The sequence below is a fragment of the Fusarium vanettenii genome, assembly GCF_000151355.1.
Source record: "Fusarium vanettenii 77-13-4 chromosome 5 genomic scaffold NECHAsca_5_chr5_3_0, whole genome shotgun sequence".
Taxonomy (NCBI): domain Eukaryota; kingdom Fungi; phylum Ascomycota; class Sordariomycetes; order Hypocreales; family Nectriaceae; genus Fusarium; species Fusarium vanettenii.
The window spans coordinates 2,483,014-2,506,225 of NW_003315878.1; the positions used below are offsets into that span (position 1 = coordinate 2,483,014).

General features: G+C 51.2%; 10 protein-coding genes across 10 annotated transcripts; 4 read left to right on the plus strand and 6 right to left on the minus strand.

Annotated features, from left to right (window-relative positions):
* Positions 1 to 523: 523 nt before the first annotated feature.
* NECHADRAFT_41063 (uncharacterized protein) lies at positions 524 to 2,086 on the minus strand (the record flags this gene model as incomplete). Its single annotated transcript, XM_003051415.1, has 2 exons — positions 524 to 1,904; positions 1,959 to 2,086. The coding sequence occupies 2 exons, from the start codon at positions 2,084 to 2,086 to the stop codon at positions 524 to 526; spliced, it is 1,509 nt and encodes a 502-aa protein (XP_003051461.1).
* A 433-nt stretch (positions 2,087 to 2,519) lies between these two features.
* On the minus strand, positions 2,520 to 3,716 carry NECHADRAFT_104597 (uncharacterized protein; the record flags this gene model as incomplete). The annotated part of the gene is made up of 4 exons (XM_003051416.1): positions 2,520 to 2,783; positions 2,840 to 3,381; positions 3,438 to 3,643; positions 3,700 to 3,716. 4 exons carry the CDS (start codon positions 3,714 to 3,716, stop codon positions 2,520 to 2,522), a joined length of 1,029 nt encoding a protein of 342 aa, XP_003051462.1.
* Positions 3,717 to 4,280: 564 nt separating this feature from the next.
* Positions 4,281 to 5,999, minus strand: NECHADRAFT_104598 (uncharacterized protein). Its single transcript, XM_003051417.1, has 11 exons — positions 5,920 to 5,999; positions 5,720 to 5,855; positions 5,641 to 5,663; positions 5,560 to 5,578; positions 5,386 to 5,508; positions 5,307 to 5,329; positions 5,217 to 5,254; positions 5,026 to 5,163; positions 4,707 to 4,969; positions 4,477 to 4,648; positions 4,281 to 4,419 (listed from the first exon to the last, which is right to left on the minus strand). The coding sequence occupies exons 1-11, from the start codon at positions 5,968 to 5,970 to the stop codon at positions 4,389 to 4,391; spliced, it is 1,017 nt and encodes a 338-aa protein (XP_003051463.1). The 5' UTR covers positions 5,971 to 5,999; the 3' UTR covers positions 4,281 to 4,388.
* A 665-nt stretch (positions 6,000 to 6,664) lies between these two features.
* Positions 6,665 to 7,892, plus strand: NECHADRAFT_80930 (uncharacterized protein; the record flags this gene model as incomplete). The annotated part of the gene is made up of 5 exons (XM_003051006.1): positions 6,665 to 6,685; positions 6,779 to 6,820; positions 7,130 to 7,270; positions 7,345 to 7,561; positions 7,621 to 7,892. The coding sequence occupies 5 exons, from the start codon at positions 6,665 to 6,667 to the stop codon at positions 7,890 to 7,892; spliced, it is 693 nt and encodes a 230-aa protein (XP_003051052.1).
* Positions 7,893 to 8,562: 670 nt separating this feature from the next.
* On the minus strand, positions 8,563 to 9,704 carry NECHADRAFT_41281 (uncharacterized protein; the record flags this gene model as incomplete). Its single annotated transcript, XM_003051418.1, has 2 exons — positions 8,563 to 9,290; positions 9,374 to 9,704. The coding sequence occupies 2 exons, from the start codon at positions 9,702 to 9,704 to the stop codon at positions 8,563 to 8,565; spliced, it is 1,059 nt and encodes a 352-aa protein (XP_003051464.1).
* A 1,835-nt stretch (positions 9,705 to 11,539) lies between these two features.
* NECHADRAFT_41432 (uncharacterized protein) lies at positions 11,540 to 12,692 on the minus strand (the record flags this gene model as incomplete). Its single annotated transcript, XM_003051419.1, has 3 exons — positions 11,540 to 11,764; positions 11,841 to 11,971; positions 12,077 to 12,692. 3 exons carry the CDS (start codon positions 12,690 to 12,692, stop codon positions 11,540 to 11,542), a joined length of 972 nt encoding a protein of 323 aa, XP_003051465.1.
* Positions 12,693 to 15,064: 2,372 nt separating this feature from the next.
* On the plus strand, positions 15,065 to 15,973 carry NECHADRAFT_40803 (uncharacterized protein; the record flags this gene model as incomplete). Its single annotated transcript, XM_003051007.1, has 2 exons — positions 15,065 to 15,388; positions 15,509 to 15,973. The coding sequence occupies 2 exons, from the start codon at positions 15,065 to 15,067 to the stop codon at positions 15,971 to 15,973; spliced, it is 789 nt and encodes a 262-aa protein (XP_003051053.1).
* Positions 15,974 to 16,091: 118 nt separating this feature from the next.
* On the plus strand, positions 16,092 to 16,340 carry NECHADRAFT_9013 (uncharacterized protein; the record flags this gene model as incomplete). The annotated part of the gene is made up of 1 exon (XM_003051008.1): positions 16,092 to 16,340. A coding segment is annotated over one exon (249 nt), but the record flags the coding sequence as incomplete, so codon positions are not given.
* A 2,608-nt stretch (positions 16,341 to 18,948) lies between these two features.
* NECHADRAFT_41666 (uncharacterized protein) lies at positions 18,949 to 21,297 on the plus strand (the record flags this gene model as incomplete). The annotated part of the gene is made up of 4 exons (XM_003051009.1): positions 18,949 to 19,039; positions 19,096 to 19,246; positions 19,339 to 20,278; positions 20,332 to 21,297. The coding sequence occupies 4 exons, from the start codon at positions 18,949 to 18,951 to the stop codon at positions 21,295 to 21,297; spliced, it is 2,148 nt and encodes a 715-aa protein (XP_003051055.1).
* Positions 21,298 to 21,449: 152 nt separating this feature from the next.
* Positions 21,450 to 22,346, minus strand: NECHADRAFT_80934 (uncharacterized protein; the record flags this gene model as incomplete). The annotated part of the gene is made up of 1 exon (XM_003051420.1): positions 21,450 to 22,346. The coding sequence occupies one exon, from the start codon at positions 22,344 to 22,346 to the stop codon at positions 21,450 to 21,452; it is 897 nt and encodes a 298-aa protein (XP_003051466.1).
* Positions 22,347 to 23,212: the final 866 nt, after the last annotated feature.

Consider the following 23,212-nt stretch of genomic DNA (forward strand, 5'->3'; position numbering starts at 1 on the left):
TGCAGGCCGTCGAGAACGGCGACGAGGACATCCTCCGCCTGCTGGGCGAGAAGGCTGGCTTCGACCTCGAGGTCAAGGACGAGCTAGGCCGAAGCGTGACTGAGATTGCCGCCTCAAGAGGCTGGGACGAGGCCGTCGATGTCCTGATGGAGTACGCCGCCAAGCCGTCGGAGAAGGCTCACTAGACGATGGACAACGGGTATTGTAAGATGACGAAACTTGTTTCTGGGTAATCACGCACGTTATTGGGTCGAGGGTTTAGGATCTGGAGTCTTTGAGATTGTCTTTTGCGGTCGGTAATGGGACGGTGGTTCAAAGGTCCTGGCTTTTATATCCTCTGTTTAGACACAGACAGACATTTTTCTTTGTATATTCCCCTGTTCGTATAGTAGTCTGGCTTTTCCCGGTTTTCACTTACTAGAGATAGTTTTCTATGTCTAATCTACTTTATCAAGTTATACACTGCTACAGAATGGTGATTCAATCGTGTCAATTAATTGGTTTGAGCGATAATTCTTTTACTTTACAGCTTGGTTCCCATGTTTACATGAACTGCCTTGATCTGTGTGTAGGCTTCGAGACCTGCCTCACCAAGCTCCCTACCAATACCGCTCTGCTTGACACCTCCGAATGGCACGCGAGGGTCACAGTCTTGGCTGCTGTTGATCCAGACCATGCCGGCCTCGATCTCTGCCGCGACCCGATGAGCCTTCTCCAGGTTTGTGGTAAAGGCAGCAGCTCCCAGTCCGTATGTGGTATCGTTGGCAAGCTCAATAGCTTCCTCCTCGGTCTTGAAGGTGGTGATGACCACGACAGGACCAAAGATCTCCTCGCGATAGACGCGCATCGAGGGCTTGACCTCAGTAAAGACTGTCGGGGCAATGAAGAAGCCCTTGTCGGAGCCTCCAACCTTGAGAGGGTGGCCTCCAGCTGCCACGACAGCACCCTCCTTCTTTCCAATGTCGATGTACTCGAGAACCCTCTCGTATTGGACCTTGGACACCTGGGGACCCTGATATGTATCCTTGTCCCATTGGTTCCCAACTTTGCTTACGACATTGAGAGTGTCGATAAACTTCTTGATGAAAGCGTCGTAGATGGTGTCTTGAACCAGGATTCTCGACGTGGCAGTGCAAATCTGTCCCTGGTTGGACATGATGCCAAAGTGTGACCACTTGACCGCCTGCTCCAGGTCCGCATCGTCAAAGACGAGCAATGGCGACTTGCCGCCAGTCTCGAGTGTGATGTTCTTGAGCGTCTTTGCAGCGACGCCCATGATGCTAGCAGCCGTCGCCGTGGAACCGGTAAAGGCGATCTTGTCCACAAGAGGATGTTGCACCAAGGCAGCTCCCGTGTCTCTGCCAAGTCCATTGACAATGTTGACGACTCCCGGGGGGAAACCGGCCTCCTTGATGAGCTCTCCCAGGACGAGGATGCTCAGAGGTGTTTGCTCGGCGGCCTTGAGGACAACAGTATTACCGCAGGCGAGGGCAGGCCCGAGTTTCCATGTGGCCATAGAGAGGGGATAGTTCCAAGGGATGATCTGTGCGACAACGCCGATGGGCTGACGGATTGTGTAGGCGAACTTTTGAGGGTTTGTGCTGATGGTCTGGCCAAACGTCTTGTCGGCCCAGCCAGCGTAATAGCGGATGACGCCGACAGCCTCGACGAGGTCGTTCTCCAACGTCTCGATGTATGTCTTGCCATTGTCCCAAGCGTCAATGGTGGCAAAGAGCTCCTTCTTAGACTCTATCAACTCAGCCAGGCGGTACATCAGTTGACCGCGGTCAGAAGCAGGAAGCTTCTTCCATGACTCGTGGCGCAAGGCGGCTCTGGCAGTCTTGACGGCCTTGTCGATGTCTTCAGCATCAGCGGCTTGCACAGTGGCAATGAGCTCTTCAGTGCTGCAGTGGAAATGTCAGTAATTACATTAATGAATTAATGCTGATTGAACATACGCAGGATCAATGGAGTCAATGGTCTTGCCGCTGGAAGAAGCGACAAACTCGTTGCCGATAAACAGGCCAGTGGGCTGAGACCACTTGACTCCATTCGGAGCCGTCAATTCAACAGAGGGAGGCGCCATGACGAATAATTACTGCAAAAAGGACAAGGGTTTAACGATCTGGGGATAACAAGTTTGAGTCTGGGGTTGGCGAAGCTGGTTTCTTGTACCCTTGAGAGCGGCGACCGGAAACAGTATCCAATTGATGATGGAAGCTTCTCCTCTACTTTCTGAGCCAGGTTGGTGATGCCGATGACTACAACTCGTTCCCTTTGCGAAACCAAGTCGCGGAAACCTTCTTCTTTTGAAGCAGCCTCCGCTCTAAATGGAGCAATCAGATAAGCCAGCAGTGAGACGCCAAAACCCCGCCTCGCTCTCTCTCCACAGAGGGGCAGAATGACGTGGTGAGTTTTCGGGGCGAAGAGAAGGGCCTCATGACTGAGGGGTTTGTTATCTTTATCCCATAAGAGTAGGTAGAAGGAGATGGTTTCAATTAGGTGGTTATTCTTGCTATCTACAGGCTAGACTGTCGCTTCGCAGCCGCCTCCTCCGCTACCGCTCTCGGGATCTCGGCCTCAATGCCCTCTTCTGCGGGCTTCCATCCCAGCAGCTCAGCGCCACGACGGGCGTTGCTTCTAGCGTTGCTGCCGAACAGGACAGAGCTGTAGGGCAGTACAGTGTCGGCCTCGGGCTGGTGAAGCTCCTCCACTTCAGTGGTCTCCAGAAGGCCCTGGTCCTTTGCCGCTTGGGCGACTCTGTCCGAGATGTCGGCCCACGACTGAGGGGAGAATAGTTAGCATATGTAGCGCGCATGGTGGGAAACGTGGTACTCACAATCTCTCCAACACCTGTCAGATAGATGCCATCCTCTCCCCAGATCTTGCTATCGTCATTGCCCTTCGCGCCAGCCTCAGCCAAAACGGTAAACAGCCTCGCAATGTCGGCGACATGAACGTTTCCCCATCGGCTCAGACCCCGCCCGACTCTTACTGCACGGCCTCTCTCCAGGGCGACCTTGGCCAGCGCGGGGATCTGGTAGCTGCGCTGCTTGATGGGGCCTTGACCCTTTCCGTAGATGATGGGGGGTAGAACGAGAGCTGTCTTGACTGAAGGTGTTTGCTTGGCGACATCTAGAATGTAGTTGTCAACCGCCCGCGACTTGTGGGCTTTGAGAAGGTCTCGGATGGATGCGACGCCAGCGAGGTCATCCCAGACGTCATCTGAAGGCTCTCCAGGCTTGAATGATGGAGATGCCAATTCCTCTACAGCAAGGCCGCTGGCCCCAGAAATTTGAACCCAGTAGCTGGGGGTCTCTCGCTTTCGCAACCCGCGATGAATAGCCTGCACGCTGCCGAAGTGGCTGTTTGACGCGACATCTACACGCTCTGTCAGTGGAGTCATCACCAGCGCTTGTTGGAGTCGCAACACGTACGCACTACAACAGAGGCCTGAGAAGCCTCTTGCTCCACCAGATCACCATCGTTAAGATCGCCAATCACGGTGCGAATCTTGGGGTAGTCCTGCGAAATGGTCGCTGCAGAGTTGGTATCACGAACAAGAGCCGTGATGGCGTACTCTGGGTGACCGCGCACCAGCTCGCGAAGGACCTGGCCACCAACATAGCCGGACGCGCCAGTGCTGGGTAGAGTGTCAGTAATATGCATACACCATGAAAGAGATGGTAGAAGCCTCACAGGAAGATTGAAGACATTTTGGCAGTTGTGATGGATGAGATGAGAGATGTGATGTGGTTGCTACACTGAGACTAGGTACGACTCAAGATGGGCTATTTATGCCCTCATGCACGCAAATTATTAAGCTGCACATGTGAATTACGACACTGTGGGGAGAATGGCGCTACTTATGCTCCGACTTTTGCTTGGAAATACTTGAGACGAAAGAGCAATTGTCCCGCCGCCACTTGCATCGAGAATCGCGTTTGCTTGCTTAAGTGATCGGGCTCTGTGCCCGTCGCGGAGACCTGCCATTTTAGTGTCGATGAGACGATCCCATCACCAACTGACTCTGCAACCACCAAGTTGGGTGCCGCTAGGATCGCGAAAATGGATGCAGTAGCCGACACTTGCCGTTGTTATAATATCGGGATGTATTTTTAATTCCGTATTGAGCCATCTCTATGACTCCCAGAAAGAGTTCAAGGCCGGGGTAGCCGCCCTGTCACGTTCTCGCTGACAGGCCAAATTTACGTTGAAGGGGCCGTGTGCGAGAACAAGGACTATACTAGCGTTTAAACCTGGCGAACGTGGCCCCAGGGAACGGCAAACAAGTGAACCAAAGTATATTCACAATATAAAACGACACTGAGACCATAGAGCTCCGGCCATAACCTGCGACCGGTTTGCATTGCACAATCTTATGCCCATCACTCAGGTTTCGTAGCGTAGACCGACCAACTGGGACATGATTAGCTCGCTCCTAGATTCCATGGTCATTCAAATCTGCACACTCACATGGGCCAGTATGAATGGATCGTGTGATCTTTGATATCCTTCCGGACCTCGATGAGAAAAACCTCCAGTTCTTCACTCGTCCACCCGAGGCCGCCTTGCCCCTCGGGACGTGTAAATACAGCCAAGCTTATCGCCGCCAAGGCATCCATGGTATTCTGATTAGCCCATGTTCCTAATAGCCAATAGTTAGCGACTGCTAGAAAATCTAGACTTCATCCTCCAAGTCTTACCGATTTGCTTGTATATCTTGGCCTTGGGCCAACGATTCATCGGCCACTTGCGCTGCACCACGTGAACATCAACAAAGCCAGCCGCTTCAAGCTGCTCCTTGTACTTTAACGCGCTATCAAGCGGAGAGCCCATGGCGGCAAAGGTTCGTAGAAGCAGAGTCGCCCACTTGTAGAGTGGTGAGTCCTCAGACAGTGTACCGTCGTCAGATCGAGGGGGGTAGATGATATCCATGATTTCGATCTTGCCGCCTGGGTTGAGGAACCTGGGGAAAAGAATCAGTTAAACAAGGGCAAGGAATGTGAGGAGAGTTGTTTCTACTCAAAGCTCTGATTAAAGAACTTGGGCCAGTCTCGGATTGACCCCGTGAGGAAGCGCGAAAAGATAAAGTCAAACTTGGTCGAGTAATCCCAGACGTCTTCAAGATCGTCGACAAAAAAGGAGACATTGGGTGGGACGCTGGAATACACGTCAGCGTAATATTGAGCATATCATGGCTGTGTGATACCTACGCTGATGGCTGGATGGGACTTAGATCGACGCCAGTAACCTGAGACATGATCAGTTGTGAGCTCAATCCTGGCCACTGGAGAGTTATTCACTTCGCACTCGGGATGCTCGTCCGCTAAAAACTTGTTAGAACATTCACATTCGTTCTCGTCAACCATAATGGGACCGTACCAAAGTCAATAGCCCAGATCCCCGTGCCACAACCGGCATCCAACACCCGACGGAGCGGCTGAGTCAAGGGAGCAGCATGCAGTCTCCCTTCAAATGTGAGGGCAAACAAGTGATGTTGAATATCTGCGTGAGATAAGCTCGTTACGGGTCTTGGTTGGGGCTCAAGCTAAGTACCTAGTCGCTCGTTCTCTGTCTGCACCCAGTCAAGTCAGTCACGAAGCTACGGGGTGGTTTAGCTGTGTGGGGTAACAAGACCTCGTCGTTTGGAAAGACATAAACTGCATCGGTTCAGTCAGTGAACGTGGCGTCACTTCGGATCTACAAGCGTAATTACCACCGTCCTTGTATGCATGATATGTCCGGCCATTCTCCTCACGATACCTCAAAATGCTGGATCGCAGAGAAGTGGTGTCACTCGCGCCATCCACGCCGAGGGCTGAGTCGCCATCATCAACAGTCACGTTGTCGGGCTACAAGATAGTTCAAGGCGGTCAGAAGACTTGCAAGGGCATCCAATATGTGGTGTATTCCTACATTGTCATCGGCCTCGAGCACAGGTGTCTCAGGATTCTGTTCTTGGGCCATGGTCAGGAATCGGTATCGTTCGATGGAACTGTGCCAGCTGTCAAAGCGGGGGAATCCTGGTTTAAGTTTGAGCGAAGCCCGCCTTGGATTAAATAGCTGGGCGCTAATACCATAAACAGGGGTCTTGGGGTTAACGTGACTGCCTAGACTAGACTAGGTAATCAATCGTATGAGAGGGCCTTGATTGCTATATACTTGCGCCATCAAGAAGAAGAAGCCGACATGAATGCCCTTCAGTTCATGGCTTTTGATGATATCTTGACAATAAGAAATACATCCTGATGGCGGTAAACTGTGGCTTTCCTTCGTGAAGATGGCTGGTTTCCTGGTGCTAGTATTACTAAGGGGATTCATAATCAACGTGGATCTTGAACTGCTACATATAGTGCTCTGACAGAATTAAATGTAATTGCTCAGCAATCACTGATGAAAAGGTGGTATCTGTCTAAACCAAGGTACATCCTCCCCAGTGTTTTCCTTCAGCTCCTGGAACTGAAGCTTGTTGTCCCCCTCCACGAATGTCACCGGAGACGGGCGAGTTCTATTAACCCTCAAGTCAAAGACACTAGACGTTGATATCCACCGACAACACCGCGATCAATGTAATATAATAGTAAAAGATAAACCTCAGTCAATAAGAACCGTTTGCCACCAAGCACATCTCTCGTTCGCGGCCGGATCTCTCCTTGTCACGATGACATCTTTGCTCAACACTGTGAGAGTCGCACCCTCGCTGCATGTCAAAAGCTCTGAAAGACCATCCTCCTGACTTTCGGGTATATCCTGCACAGCAAAACTCGTGAAATAGTCCTGCATCACGTACGCAATCGTTTGGTTGTCTCCCCACATCGTAAGCACTGGGAGCCACTGGTAGACAACGTCCGGGTTGTAGAAGGTATACTCAACATCCTGTGCGTGAAGTCCAGGGAAAACATCAAAGAGGTAGGAAGAATGGTTTCCGTATGCGCTGTTCAAAGCATAGGCATTGCAAACAAAGGTTCCTTCACCCATGGTCAGCGCGGCGCGCCCAACCTGGTCTTGATATCCCCTCGAGCCATCGAAGACAGGCGGGTAGAGGGTGTTCGTAATGTGATCAATAGCATCGTCGCGGGCGGCAGGAAAGTTGTTACTGATGAAGTCCAAATATTGCGCATTGTAGGTAATCGGAGGAGTAAAGACCCTCGTTCGAGTTCTGCCCGACCACGATCCTCACAGATGCGTCGAAATGGCCCTGGGCGAGCGCTGCTTTTGGATCCTGGGTAACGAAGACATCAACAGAGGGGCCAAAGCCATAGCTGCCGTATGGCGAGGCAAAATTCTGGCGATCATTGGCATCCATCAATTGGTGACTACTATACTGGTCCATCCATCAAGAGTTACATGTCGCCTTTGGCTGTCGTCATTGACATGGAGAACAATGTGGCAGCGATTCCAGGCTCGGGTGACACCCCGGCCGTTTTCACCCACTCCCTTGATATCGGACGATATGTCGATGCGGCACTAGATCTAGAGAGGTGGGATCCGTTCTACCGCATTGTTGGAGACAAAATTACTTGGAATCGCTTCGTAGCGGCTGCTCAAGACGCAAAAGGTTAGTCATGTCAGTATCTAGAGTTTGAGGCGCTTACTGGCTCGGTCTTGGTGTTGCAGGCACGCCGTTTAGAATCATTCATGACAGTGTGGAAGACCTCAAGAAGGGTGAAGCCACAGTTCTTCCCTCGGTGGACAAATATCTGCATCTCATGTCCGTGCCCAGCAAGACGGTACTGTCTCAATTTCTTGCCACTTTTGGGCGGCTGTTTGACGATGGGTCTTTTAACATAGAGGAGAAAGGGGCGCTGAACAGCATGTTCTCCGACATCAAACCTTTGACGATTCAGCACGCGGTAGAGGCTTCTGTGCAGTCGGATAGCATGTATTAGTTACTATAACAGCTGTTACTGGGCAAGACTATATTAAATTGTTATCTGAACATACGGTGGGCTTTGGAAGCGTGTCGCCTATAACATGTCTGCCGTTTGCTCATCGTCTGATGCCAAGGCGATTCCCGAAGTTCCATAGAGCACAGCCTATCCTTGGTCTTGCCGCTCAGTTATCCCATCACGGGCCGGGCTTCAACTACAACAAACAACGCATTATCAGGGCATCCTCTCTATCTGGAATTGGTGACCCGGACCATGTTTGGGACGAACAATGCAGTATATTTGGCTCAGTTGGAGAGAACCTGAGGTGGCACGGGGGATCAAGGACCTTATCCAGTATTGGACGGACAAAACGATGTCAACTCTACAGGGCAGTGGCGCCGTCTTTATCACGTCATCTCCCGGTAGTCTCGGGGTAGACTTCGTGAGGCCTACCGTGTTAGAAACCGTCTATTACATTCTTTTGGAAGGAAAGGAATGAAACAGAGTGTCACGTCTCACGATGTCAAGAAGTACATGTAACGGATCAAACTGTAATGAAAGTTTGAGGACTATCGAGATCTTAGAAATATACCAGGTGAATGAAACTATATACTTCGTGTTTCCTGAGTCGAACAGGCTCACCTTTATCCAATATCGGAGTACGAAGTATGTGCCGGCAGACAACACCTCAGTATGGAAACTCAATGACAACCTTGGTCTCCTGCCGGCGGTCGAACCGCGCGTAGTACTCAGGTGCCTGCTCGATATCAATGACGGCGCTCACGATGGAGCTTGGGTGCACCTTGCCGGCGGAGATGAGATTCAGCATCTCAGTACCGAGGGCTAACGGCGCGGAGATGCCGCCACGCACTGAGAAGCCGTCTAAGAAGAGAGGCTTGAGGTCGACGGTTTGAGCCTGGTCCCCGGCTCCATAGACCCCGACTATACCGATGCCGCCTTGCGGCGCCACTACCTGCCCCGCCTGGTGCAGCACGATGCTACTGTTGACGTTGCCCTGCGCATCCTCGGCCTCCCATCCGACGCAGTCGACGACGCGAGTAATACCGCCCGGCTCGACGCGAAGCAGCGCCTCCACTGGATCCTCTGACGCGAAGTCGACCGGGATAGCGCCGTGGGCGGCGGCCAGGTCCAACCTGTCCTGTACGTGGTCGACGACGTAGATCTTTGAGGCGCCGCGCACTCCGGCGGAGATAACGGCCATCTGGCCCACGGGCCCAGCGCCGAACACGGCAACCGTATCGCCGGGACGTAGACCGGCAAAGTCGAGTGCTGCCCAGCCCGTAGCGAGAATGTCGGACATGAAGAGGTAGTCGTAAATTGTCGAGGAATTGGCGCTACTGTTGATAGGCACAGGCATAAGGGAGTCGTCCGCGTATGGGATTCGCGCGTACTCGGCTGTAGTAAGAGGCCGTGTCAACAGTATTCTATATATGACTGCCACCTCCACACATAAGATGGCCAAAAGCAGATAGACGTACCTTGCATGCCGGTCTCAGACGCCAGGGGCGCATCGATCGAGGGCCCATATTGGTAGTGACCGTCGTCAAGCGCGAAGGGAATAACGACCCAGTCGCCAGCCTTCAGGGTCTCGACAGAGTCGCCGACTTCCTCAATGAAGCCAATGGCCTCATGGCCAATCCGCAGAGGGTTCTCAGGTGAGCCCAAATCCTGGTGATAGTTGTGTAGGTCGCTACCACAAATCGCTGCTGCTGTAATGCGCACAATGGCGTCGGTTCCATTCACAATGGTCGGTTTAGGCACATCGATGACGGTGATATTATACGCGCCCACCAAGGCGACGGCACGCATGAGAGACTGCATGGCGGTAAATGTCTGGATGTTTCTGTACAAGACGATGAGAGCCCAAGGAGAGAGCTATAACACCACATATACGACCGGGCATCGGTCACTTATCTACCCAGACTGAGCTCTACAATTCCCATGCCCCGGGAGGGGGCGATAAGGTTGTGTTTCTGCGTCGTCATCTCGAGCGACGATCTGCGTCTACGGTGCAAGGGTTGATGTCGTTAAATGTTTTCCTCCTCTACGAGCTTGCTCGGCCCGTAACTATCTCTCCACAAGCTTACGTTGCCTGCCCTCAAGATGTGCAAAGTGTATCTTTCTGAAATATCATGATTTGCCAACTGATCAGCAGGGAACCTGATTTGTGGAAAGACTTATCATATCAATGGCAGCGAAAGAGTATATGGAGAAATATGTATTGAAGTTACGAATCAACCCCTTGCGACCTATATTGCCAAACGTAGGACGTCCAATTCTGCCAAACAGCATGGCTCATTATCAGAACACTAATGCAGCCGGCTTACACGGACATCGGACCGACCAAGTGTTTATTCATGGCGGAGATGTGTTTCAAGCAGAGAAACACTTGGCGCTGCATGGATCAGGTGGATGCGGGCGAGAGATCAGCGTTCCTTAAATCGATCACCCATCAGTTCAGACATGTAGTTGATGAACGCCTCCGTTTATCTAATATCTGCCACACTTTGTTTACTACCTGCTTCACTGATAATCATACGACAAAGACTTTTTCTCTCCAATCCATCTCGTCAAGCTGAATATTTGAGCATGGATTTCCCAATCTATCTTGTAAATGATAATGCCGAATTTGCCAGGATTAATCGTTGCATCCGCGTCCACACCTTGCTATAATGAGCACAGCCCCTGCCGTAAGCAACTTGCATTAGAGCTGCCAAGGGGGTTTACAACTTGCGTAAGCATGCAAGGGTAATAGGCATATAGCGCGCCATGTAAAGATCATGGACCATCCGATCAGTCAATTATACCATATCGGGGTCTTTACCAGAATGCTTGATCTTCTGGCTTAGTTAGCAAATCAAGGGCTGTGCTTCAACTATAATAGAGAACACAATGTCAACACATCATAGCGTCAGATCTCAATGCTAGCACAGAGGTCTGTCATTCCAATTACACGAACTTGAGCGTAGGCTCGGATGAAATTCGCCTTTTGACTATCGGAGCAGAACCGGTCCAGCAAGCGAACTTTGCCAGCTCTCGACCAAATGCGGCTTTGCCTGCGTTATATACTCTATTTTCTAATGGTTGGAGGCCGTGCAAGCGGTGTACTGGAAGATAGAAACAGTAAACGTTGTTAGAGAAGCACGTCCCGCTCGCGTTTCTAATATCTATGGTGCGAGGATCGCAGATTCACCCATGCCTGACATCTCCCACTCCATTCTCTAACGTAATATGTTATATCTGTGGCTCTGCCGAACCAACTTGCACTATTTGACCTAACACATCACCTTTCCAATGTGGCTCTGTTCGGATCATCGCAGGCTGACATTGATTGCGGTACAATATCCGGTCTAGTCAGGGGGGAAGCGTGGCACAGCCAGGATGAAAACCCATCCCCGTTCTAGCCATAAAACCCGCGAGGCCTCACTTTCTCTTACCGACCGATCAGATCATTCCTTCGGCCACGCCCCTTGCCGAAAAGGGCCGTGGTCATCTCCGAGCTCAAACGGACAGGTCGATCACCGCGGCGGGCTCGGCTGCAGCGAGGCAGTCAAGGGTTAAAATGATCCCCGACCAGGTTTCAAACCCAGCACATAGGCTAGCTACGAGGCCTGCCCGGCACACCGACGTCAGAGCTCCATTCTCTACATCACAGCTTCTGGATGGCTTCTTCCAGATGTCGCCCTCATTTGGAAACCCCCATGATCTGGCATGCTTTCGAGCTTTTTAGTGTTGAGGCCCAGAAACGGGAAGAAGACGCAAGGGTGGAAAATGGTGACCGCGGCAACGGCGAGAAGAGTCATTGTTGCGTCCAGTGCCAAAAACAAGGGCTCATTGCGCCTAACGTCTCTCGCAATCGATGGTATGTGCTCCAGTATTCTGCAACACAGTTAGTGTCAGGACTGAGTGGAAATTGGCCAATGTTGGTAAGAAGAGAGTGTAGACTTGCCGATACGCACAGCGAATGATGATGGCTGGATATGCGATCCCAACAGCATAAACAAAAAAGCGCGCCCGACGTGCCTCTGTCGCCGAAGACTCTGCCCGAGAAGAAGCTATTCCCATGCCTGCTTTTCCTCCATCACCCATTGGGATAGAATCTGGCATGGGAGCTGGAGCAAGAGGGATGTTGCCGGAAGCCGAGTCTGGTTTAAGAAGCTCCAGGCCGTATCTCGCGGTACCGTTCCGCCGCCTTACATATATCATCATGAGAGCCGAACAAATGGCCATATTGACGACCTGGAAAGCTACACCCCCCAGGAGGATCATAACTTTCGACAGCATATTCAACGTTCTGTTCCCTTGGTCAGCCGCACCGGCCGCCAGCGCAAAGGCGCCAATGAATTGGATGATGATTGTCAAGAATTCCGTCCCAACTAAGACCCAGGGGTAAAGTGATGGTCGAAGAACAGACCACTGTGGGCCGTACCAGATGACCAAATGCTTGAAGGTGATAGAGAGCGAAGCAGCAATGAATGTCGGAGCCAGTAGGAGGGTCATTAACTGGGCTATATACGAGCTTGCAGACCATGGATTTCTCGAAAGACTGACTCGTGCCAAGTGGCCGAGTATCTCTAAAGATGTCCCGATACCAAGCCATATCATGAAGGACCATGTTCTAGCTTTGATTCCAAAGTAGACTTGTAAAAGAAGCAAAAGGCTAAAGAAACTGGTGAAGAATATTGCAGCGCCGAGAGATAGTATCGACCCAGTGGCTGTAGCCTCGATAGGGCAGAGTTCAGAAACTTCGGTGCAATCGTCGAAAGATGACGCCGAGGTGGCGTTTTTGCTGGCCATTTTGCCTCCAAAACGCGGTTTACTAGCGAGTGAGGGACGGTCCGTTCCGGCGCACAAATAATAGGTAAAAGGGGTGAGCAAAAAGAGAGCCAGAAGAGAAGTTGCAAGAGAACAGTAACTAAGGACGAGACGTGTCAAGGCTTTTGACTAATGAGTCAATATCAAGGTTCTCTACAAAGAAGATCATGCGGCAACTTTTGTAACATTCCCAGATAATCACCTCGCCAATGTACGAAAAGGGGTGATTTGGTCGAATAGATGCTTACGCGGCTTGAGGTGTAAGAGCAATGTGGCTGAGGGCATTCTCATATTACCGCAGTGGGGATGACTGGAATTTGCTAGTCTCCTTGTCTACGTACTGTCTTTATTCTGACCAGGATGAATCACGAGAGGCCGCCAGACACCAGGCTTTTGGACCAATGCGAGAGCCGTGTCTCAGCTGCCATCACATCAAGGCTAAAGGGATCAAGCAGGCCGACGTTATCTCAGAAATCTCCAATACTTCGGTTAGTATTCGAGTCTTGTTTTGGAAAGAACGCCGTATCGATGATTTCAGCAGCGGAGATGGTTCTTATCCCCTAAGCTCGAGCGCTCGTCTCTATGTGGACGTTGTCTCTCAGCCCTTGGGGAACGGTTGCCACAAAATACCCTGAGCTCTCGTGTCATCGTCTGCTCTGGCCGAGTACCGGTGGCAACGACTGAGGGAGGTGGCGCCTTGGATTCGAAGTGTACTATAAACATAGTCAGACTTCCCAGCCAACTGCTCTACCAAGCCTTGATTCGTAACCAACAGGAGGCTGATGTACCATATTCGATCACCAATGTTCTGGCCTCGTTAAAATCCATAGCCGATGGTATGAAACTGTCCATGGTGCTCACAATAATGGCCTTGCTGTGTGGACACCAACAACCCTCTGCAGATCACAGATCTGGAGGGGCAGTACCTACTGTTCGCGTGAACTCATGGAGCCCCATGTAGCCCCATGTTCCCGCCATGTTCGTGGTCCTCGACCTGTGCAGCCTGTGTAGTGCGTAAGCATCAGGAGGGTTTCTTGTTACGGCCTGGCCGTCCACTTCAAGAGGTCTAGACTGATAGGATGTCGCCGTTTGGCACTCAGGCAATGCCCCTTTGGCAAGGCCTCTTTCAGCACTTCATAACCTTCCATAGACCTAAGCAACCAAATAGTCTTCACGGGGAGGACAAGAAGATAAATTAAAAATATGTCTAAGAAATTGATTTGCATCTTATCGGGGCAGTTAATAATAGAGGAAATCATGGAGAAGACTTCCAAGTTACGATCGATTATGGTTCTTGTAGGCATCGTATTTAAAGACATGGTGTTGAGAGATTATAGCTTAAGAAGATAGAAAGGTAGATAATTCTCTTATTTCTCATATGGAGGTTAGAGTAATTAAAATACCTATAAGAGGCTAGACTTTTTATAATAATATAGCTAGGTATAACTCTTTTATTGCTATAGAAGTTTAAATAGGCTATTATATTAATATTAGGTTATGATATTATATTGTGTTTAAGATCTATTCTTTATTATAGTTGCAGCCTGGCCCTTGATGGGTTAACTGAGCCCGAAGATCGACTTCCAAGTTACAGGACCAAAAACCCTGCCTGGTCTGCAACCACCTGGCAAAGGAATTCCGCTTTAAGCTAGCCCGTAAGCACACTGTATTAGCGCCGCCTTGGCGCACAGCTTAATTTGGCCACATTCGTCTCAGGCAGGAGGCATTCGAAAGGGATGAAGGAAGCATTAACTCTTTCATAATATTAACGCGTCTGGATAGCCATCTCCCTTCTGTCGTACAAAATTCTACACACTTCTGAACCATGAACCAGGCCTTCGACCAGTGAGCTGCGTTGAATGCGTCGCCAGCTGGCATGAAACCCCAGGCCATGATTTGAGAGGTTTGCGGTGCAGGGAAGAAACTACAGCATCTCTTGCGTTACCATGCCCGTATACTTTATTAGAGACACATAGCTTGATACTCTTGTTTCTTAAGGCTCGTTGAAATCATGCCTACTCGGTTCGCTGTGACGGATCGCTTCCACCCCAAACCAAAGCAGCTTCCTGTAGTTATCCGGGTACTCTCACCCCGACCAGCCGAAACCGTGGCGAGACGCTAATGCAGACTGCTTACGCTTTAAACCTTGAACGGCTTAAGACCGGAGCGGGAAGAGAGGGCCCAGGCTCGGGGCGGTCCCACATCTTCCCTACGCAGTATAAATATTGCATGGCGGATCTCCCTGGGAGGGTAAGCAGACTGCATATCTGTCCTTGGTAAACCCTCACCACATTTTCAGCATATCCGCCCCTTGATTTGGCCTATCCTCTGCGATGAGCAATAGCATTCCGAATATGAATAAGCCTGCTTCGACCCTGGTCCTCGAATCAATGCCTCAGCAATTAAGAGCAAGACATGTGGGCGATGACTGGACAGGGGTTACAAGTCCAGCAGAGAGACGGAAGCGGCAGAATCGGATCCATAAAAGGGCGTATCGTATATCTCATAGTACCTATACTCTCTTTCTTTATTCCCCGCACAGCGAATCAGTGGCTCATTTTGTCGCCGCAGAAAAGAAGAGGCATGAACTCCTCGGCAGTCAGCCGAGCCTGAGCCACCCTTCTGTTGCTCCTACTGGCAATTCTAGTGAGCATATAGAGAGTCAGGTACCAGGTCAAGTAGACGATGCCAGGGGGATAAACCGGGCGTAGGAAATTGTCCAACCTGCGGGCCATCTTCTTCTACCTATCGTCGAGTTGTGCATAGCATTTCAAACTTTTACGCAACAAGTGTATTAGGATTATAAGCATGGCGCGCCTCGACTCGACCACCTCAACATTATAGTAAGGGTCAATGTCCTTGCTGCTTTCGCCCACAACGCGACGCTTCTCGGCTTTAAGTTCAGAGGGTTATGTTGTTCAAACCTCGTATTGCCGTTCAACCAACAACAGGGCCCCGACTTGATCGAAACTGTCACGCCATCGCAAGGGTGTCCAGACTGGCTTCACCCAACACCGTTACAGATGACTGTGCGGCACCATCCCTGGATCGACCTGATACCTATTCCTCGCCTGCGTGACAACATCTTGCGCACTATTCAGCATGGGACTCACGATAACACTCCTTTAGCTATGGATATTCTCGACGTGCGAGACATGAGAAGCGAAGCAGCTTGTCTTATTGTATGGGGCGAGTCCTGGGACCCCGACGGATGGGAGGTGGCGCCGCTTACCATGTTAACCAGTTCAAACCTCACCACGTAAGAGATAGCCCAATCACATACCCACCATAGTGCTGACATCAAAATCTAGTTGCTACTTTAGCAGTATGCTCACCCAGGTCGGACTTGCGAGTCAGTCACACATCTCAAGGTCAACTCTCTTCGTGGCCGAGAGGCTCGGGCGCCGGTTCCTTGCTCTGCTGAGCTTGGGTCTCTGCTCCATCATCTTCTACCTGCTAACAGGTCTGACAGCCAAGTTCGGGAATTTGCACAACCTGGCCGGCACTTGCGGCACCGTTGCCTGTATCTTCCTCTTCCCGGGCGCGTACTCCTTTGTCATCACTCCTCTCATAGCCATGTATGTACCAGAAGTTCTGCCGTACAACATACGCGCCAACGGGATTGCAATGCAGGGCATCTTGCTCAATTCGTGTTGAGTGTTGGTCACTATGGTCTTCCCATACATGATGGAGGCTATTGGATGGAAGACGTGCAATTTCAACGTGTCGTGGAAAATCTTTGATGTGGCTTTACATCTACTTCCGGCGGGTTGAGACCAAGGGGTTGGCTCCGGAGGAGATTTGCATGTCCGTCAAGACCTCGATTCGGAGGGGGCCAAGAGTGGCGACGTCAAAGCCCTTCATATTGGTTAATGAAAGTTTTCAGCGTGGGGCCTGATGACGGGGGAAATGTTTGAATGCAATTATAAATTGTAACAATGGTTTGGGTCTCACATTGGCGGGTTTCTCCCCACGCAGATAGGACTTAGTCAACCCTGAGCCTCCTTAGCTCTTTGACCTTGTCGCATGAGATATGCCTATTGAACCAAGTTCTTATTAGGAGGTCGTAGTTGTCTCAAAATCGACATTAATGGCCCAACTATCCAACATTTCATTCAAGAGTGGAAGCCAATTATAAGCTGGCGGTTGGCGGGCAAAGGGACCTTGAAAGTAAACCACGTGTTGCCTGCGTTTCATCTTAGAATAAGCACCGCAGTGCCCCATCTGCATCATCCGTGATCATCCACGAGGATTTCCATGCCAATCCCTGGGGCAAATGTTGGCTGTGCCGGGCAACGCTGATCCTTTGTTGGTGGCTGAGCTTGTCTTACCTCGCCTCTGCTGATCCAAGGCAGTCACCAAAATACTCCCAATCAAGTGTCCCGTCGAGGCTTTATCTGAAGCAAGCCAAGGCTTTGCTCACACAACCCCAGACTAATCCCTGCCTGGTACGTCACAGAGTTTGGGGTAACAAGTCAGCAGCGATGCTTTAATAAGAACCACAGCGACGTCTTCTGAAGTGAATTTGGAGCATAAGCAACATCAAGACTCAATCATGGCATCTCCTCCTCCGTACTATCCCGACAATAATGCGCCAGCCCCGGCTGGAAATGCGCCCCCGCAATACGACAGCGTAGCCTCGAGCTCTAGCCAACCGCTTGCGGCTAAAACTAATACACCAACCTTTCTTCTGGATGACTGTGTCGTGCTGGAGCAGTCCCACAACCGGGTTTACTACGAGCTCGGTAGTCCGCTTGGAAACCCCACGACAGAGCCTTGCAGCATCACAAAGCACTGCTATCCCTCCAATAATGAACCTTGCGAGAAGCCACCTCGCGTGCATCTGTACGATTTCCAAGACACGTGGAGCCAGATGGGGGGCGCCCACCTGGCCATTAACGGAAGAGCCGGCGAGGATCGTGCATACCCGGGACTCTTTCTCGTCCAGGGTGTAGGCTCGGCCGCATACCAGGTTGTAGACCACTTCAAGGCGAGCCAGGGGGTCTTGGATCGAATCAAGAACAAGAACCAGATCACTTGGGTGGACACGAAGGACCGGGTGGTTGGCATCGAGTTCAAGCAGAGCCTCAACAAGGAGTCTGGCCAGACGTCGCCACCCAGGTTCGAGGTCAAAGTTCCGCTGGAGGAAAAGGAGCTTGATCTTCTGGTGACTTGCTGGTGTGCCAAGGTTTGGCACGAAGCTGGAAAGCCACCCAAGGAGCCCATGTCGTGGCAGAAGTGTTAGTATTGACTCGTCCCCTGTTTGACCCCATCTGACGCTAACTGTCATATCCCGCAGTCAAGCGAGTCGCTGGAGAAACTGTAGTGGCTACGGTTGGATCACAAGCTGTATCTGGCGGGGTAATCAACCCATGATGAGATTCGAATGTTTGATGGGTGTTGTTCATGATGAAGCCTCACATTGGACCGTTCCATCGGGAATGTCAGCCACGCCTCTTTGTGCAGGTGGTATTGCGGGGACTTGCATGTTCCGAGATGAGAACTGATAGATTGCATGAATTTTTATCGATGTCTCCTTTCTCCTGCCCCTTCCCGTAGCGTTCTATGCACAGTCTAGTATGCAGTTGGTATGCCGTGACAAACATGACATCTCCCCCGCTCGCTTGGAGACACATGGCGACGAAAGAGTCAAACGATTGGCTCATATTGCTTGGATTGAAAAATAGGGTGGATATGTGCCCATCGAGAACTCTTCTAGCTTAGCAATCGTGTTGTTTGTCAGTGGTGAGTGTCATAAAAGGCGGTTCACAGTGGATTCAACAAACAACCATCTTTTCCTTCTCGATAATCGCAAAACCCCAATCAGTCATTAACCAGTCTCCAAATAACAATCAATCAGCACACGACTCATTGCATCCCACCTTATCAACCATGGTTTGAGTCGTGACCCTAGCCCCGGACTTTGATCAAAGGCCGTTGTCGCCCACGCGGACTCTCCGATAAGCCAGCCACTCACGGGCCCACACTAGCTCGCGGAGACATTCCTCTTTAGAAAGCCGCTGTCGTGTGGTTTCCGTGGCCAATCTTGCCCCCCTCATTCTTCTGGATACAGAAGACCTCAGTTTGCTCCCCCCCCCCCCCCGGATACTTTCTCTCTTTCGTCTGCAATGCAACAGGGGAACTTGCATCATCCTCGTCCGTCTTCTTCTTTCATACCTACGCAAACGACCCACTTGCCTATCTCGAATTCCCCTTCTGTCGGTTTCTTTCAGATCAGATGCCTCGACAAAGCGGGACCAAGGTTGAGCGTACGCGCACCTTTACTGGATGCCGGACTTGTCGAAGCCGGCATGCAAAGTGTGACGAAGGTATCGTCAATCGCATCTTACCCTCATCACGCGACACAGCTGACTCCCGGCTCCAGCTCAGCCAGAATGCGGCACCTGTCGGAGACTCGGACTCACATGCGGTGGGTACGGAGCCCGCCTCTTCTGGATCACAGACGATGCAGTCCGGCCGGAGCTCCAGCAGAGCCATCGGGGATCCGAATACCGGTACCCACTCTTCTCCGGTAAGTTCTCCGGTCCCGGATATCCCAATGCCGAAACGGAAGCTGATGTTTCGCAGAGGTTGATCGCAGATTGATGAGTGCCGAATTATCAGACAGCTTGGGCAAGCAGTCTGCAATGGACATCTTGGCAGATATTGACTCTGCGTGCGATAAACTGGCTGGTGGAAACTCGGCCATGATCAAAGGCCCTTTCGGTGTTTTTCAATCAATCGAAGAGCCATCTCCGGCTGATGTTCTCACATCCTCCCCAGACACCGAAAACTCGAATACAAACACATATCCCGATACCGACAGCTTCATCGAGGAGGTACAGCGGCATGACTGGCCCACTCATATCGGAGATGACTTGGATCTGTTTACCGGACCTCTAGATCCGAGTCTTTCTCTCAACCCTGAAGAACCAACAGGTTCAGAACAAGTTCTCATGCCAGATCCATCCATGACAAACTTCTTCCTCGATAATTCTATGGGTGTTGAAGGCTTGGCGCTCTTCAGCCCCAACTTTATCACCCAGGCGATAGAAAGCGAAGCAATTGGCCACGCAGATGGCCACGGAGATGACCATCAAAACAGCTCATTCAGCCATTTAGAAAACGAAGTTGTACCATGTCCCCGGGCGCTCCCACAGGCCAATGGGGGCAATTGGGGACTTCCAGAAGAGGCGGAGCCATTACTTCGATACTACAGAAAACACGTGGCTGGTGAAAGAACAGCGATGCACGCAAAACGAAAGTCTCCGTGGGAAATCATCTTTTTACCCTGTGCCCTTGAAACCTTTGCCGAGCTCTCTCTTTGGAACGAGGCGTCACATACACGATCTACGATATTCTATACCCTTCTTGCCCACAGCGCTCTTCAGCTACACATGTCGAACAAACCCAGCGCGTTTTCTTCTGATTGGAAAGAGATTGGAATAAGGAATCACGAGAGGGCTCAATATCATCTACGCAATGCTCTGCAACTCGAGATGTTTGGTCCTAAGCAGGCGAACTACAAGGAGTTGCTAATGGCCATTCTCGGCATGGCCATGACTTCGGTTTGTTTTCTCCTCTACGTCCTACTTTTGACTTTGGCTAACAAGCTTCACAGTTGCATAGCGGTGCTCGCGCTTTCCGCGTCTTCCTCCTCGATGCCGAGAGACTTATCCGACTTCGAGGTCTGATCAACCAGAATCCATTTAAAACACGGATGCTACATCACATGTATACCCATCTCCGCGTTATTGCGGAGAGTATATCCTTGTGCGCCGACCCCAATACCGATGGCTCCGATGAGGTCAATAGCACCGACCTCACCCATGGCCGAACGTTTCGAATCACTGAGGATGCCCTGAATATCGGCCTTGATCCAGCGCAAGAGAAATCAGAGGAAATAGGGTATAATGACATCCATCTCGAGATGCAGGGCCGTTGGAGCCATACATTGTATCCTGTCATCTACGGCATTCCAGAGTCCTTGATGACTCTTTTGTCACAGACAGTCTCGCTGTCGAATGAAAAGACGCGTCTTGAGAATGTGGCCCGCTGCAACCCAGGAGTTTCAGTAGCCCTGGCCAGACATACAAAGACACTTGAGAACAGAATCTGGGCATGGACTCTAGCGCTCGACCCTCAAGGACCTCCAAAGCCAACCCGTTTGCCCCTCGGCACGGATCAAGATCTGATGGCCCACCCTCAAGTTCGATCAATGGCTCTGGCGATACATCAGGCCCTCATCATCTACTTCTACCGTCGGGTATACGACATGAACGCCATGATTCTCCAGGATCTAGTCAAGAAGACTCTGGACTTCCTGGAACCCTGTTTGAACGAGTTGATTGATGATCAAGACTTTGCCACCAGCCTCGCTTGGCCTGCATTTGTTGCTGCTTGCGAAGCCGTATCTCCGGAGCTTCAAGAGCGAGCCCTTAAATGTTTGTCGGTCACCGACGACAAGGGCATCTACTTTACGCCAAAGCCAGCAAAGGTGATTGTGCCGATGATTTGGGATAAGCGGAAAGAGTCTGGAGACTGGACCGCAAGCTGGCAGAGTCTGGTGTCGGATAGCTTGCTCTAGAACTTGAGTAATGACTTACGGATGAATTACAGTTCTTGCCATATTTGTCGCGCTATGCACCATTTGCTTCAAGAAGATTGTGAAAATTCATTGGATTCATGTCTATTTACTTTTTTACTTTAACTATTAAACCTTTTCCTTGTCAGGTAATTTTACGCGAGAGGCACGCCAGCATCCTTCAGCAGACCAGCCAGCTCCGCCCGCTCATCATCGGGGAGGAGATGGAAGGGCTTTCGCAGACCACCAGTCTTCCATCCTCGCAGCTCCATGCCAGTCTTGACGGCAGGACCATACTGGTGAGCCTCGAGGAACTTGCAGATGGGAAAGATCTTAGACCAAATCTCACGACCCTTCTTGAGGTCGTTCTCAACGGCGAGGGCGTTCCACAGCTGCACCGACAGCTCGGGCAGGACGTTGGTGGTACCCCAGACGGATCCCTTGGCGCCGGCGGCAAGGCCGTAAAAGGTAAGGGTGTCCCATCCGTTGAGGGCTGTAATGCTTCCGTGGTGGTGGAAGAGGAGGTCGGTCAGGGCCGGGGCATTTCCGGACGTGTCCTTGAGGTACTTGACGCCCACCTCGGAGAGGCCAGCGATTTCTAAGGGCGTCAAGCTGACGCCACTGGCAGCGGGGATGTTGTAGTACATGATGGGGAGGCCGCTGGCCTTGTGAATCTCGTCAAACATGTCCCGGAGCTGGGCCAGGCTGGGGGCATCGTAGAAGGGGGGCACCACCATGAGGCTGTCGGCGCCAACCTTGGCGGCATGCTTGGCCAGATCGACGACGCCGGCCGTGGTCAGGTCACCGATGCCAGCGATGACGGGGACGCGGCCGGCAGCCGACTTGATGCACTGCTCGAGGACGGCCTTGCGCTCGTCGACGGTCAGGGCGGTAAACTCTCCGGTGCTGCCGCCAGGGACCAGGCCGTGGACGCCGGCGTCAATCTGACGCTGGATGTGGACGTCAAGGGCAGGGAGGTCGACGGCCCCATCGGCGGTGAATGGAGTGATGAGGGCGACAAGGATGCCGGTGAGTTCCTTCTGGGGGGCCATTTTGAAGTTTTAAAGAAGAGATAGTTTGTTGCTGGGATAGGGAGATATGAGATGAGAATGCAACTTGATGATGATGGGGATGAGAATAAAGAATAACTCGTCTGATCAAAGCATTCACATTGTCTATTATATGCGTATCATGTTCCCCTCTGGAGCATCTCCCTTCTACAAATCAGTATATACCCCGCGTCGTTGGTGTGGAGTGGGAAACTCTGTAAAGGGTCTTGCCTCTTCGAAATAGGTAGGTCTCCACGACGGGGTCGGCGAGGCCTGCCACGCGGCAACCCGCGGGAGGAGCGGCGAGAAGCCTCTTATTAGGGTGTGATTGTGATGATTAGGGAGACTTTCCTGTTCGGAGGGGCGCTTATCAATGCGATAACAATAAGCACGTGGACCAGAGGGCGATCCGTTTGTATACGCAATCTTGCCATGGTGTTTGACATTATCAGCATCTTGAAAGGATGACCCCGGCCTTATCCCGGTTTCCATAAGGGTTCCAGAAGGCGACCCACGGTTTTAGGGGTCGTGTCCACTACGTCAGGGTCCAAAGTCCAGGGTAGCTCCCACAGATAAGCTCAAGCTCATGATGTGAATGATTGATGACCCTTGAGGATGATGTTGGGAAGAAATGGAGTATATAGGAAGCCGGTCTAATAGGGATTTGATCCTTTATCGATGATATGGGTACGAATCGAGTATTGAACGTTTGATGTGTGTATGACCGAATTGTATTCACGTCAGGCATCTTAGTCACGGTCGCAACAAGAGGAGAACACACAGTTAATTTTCGACCTTGCAAACCCTGGAGAAGTCATATCTAGCAAAACACTCAAAAATCTCTTCTACAGTCATACATTTAATTAAAT

Bases quoted from the DNA above. Each gene is read 5' to 3' on its own strand.
- NECHADRAFT_104598 (XM_003051417.1), bottom strand. From the start codon at position 5,970: ATGGCCCAAGAACAGAATCCTGAGACACCTGTGCTCGAGGCCGATGAC. The intron at 5,664-5,719 runs GTAATTACGCTT...GAACCGATGCAG, and splicing joins TCATGCATACAAGGACGGTG to TTTATGTCTTTCCAAACGAC. The intron at 4,970-5,025 runs GTAGAAACAACT...TCTTTTCCCCAG, and splicing joins TTCTTTAATCAGAGCTTTGA to GTTCCTCAACCCAGGCGGCA.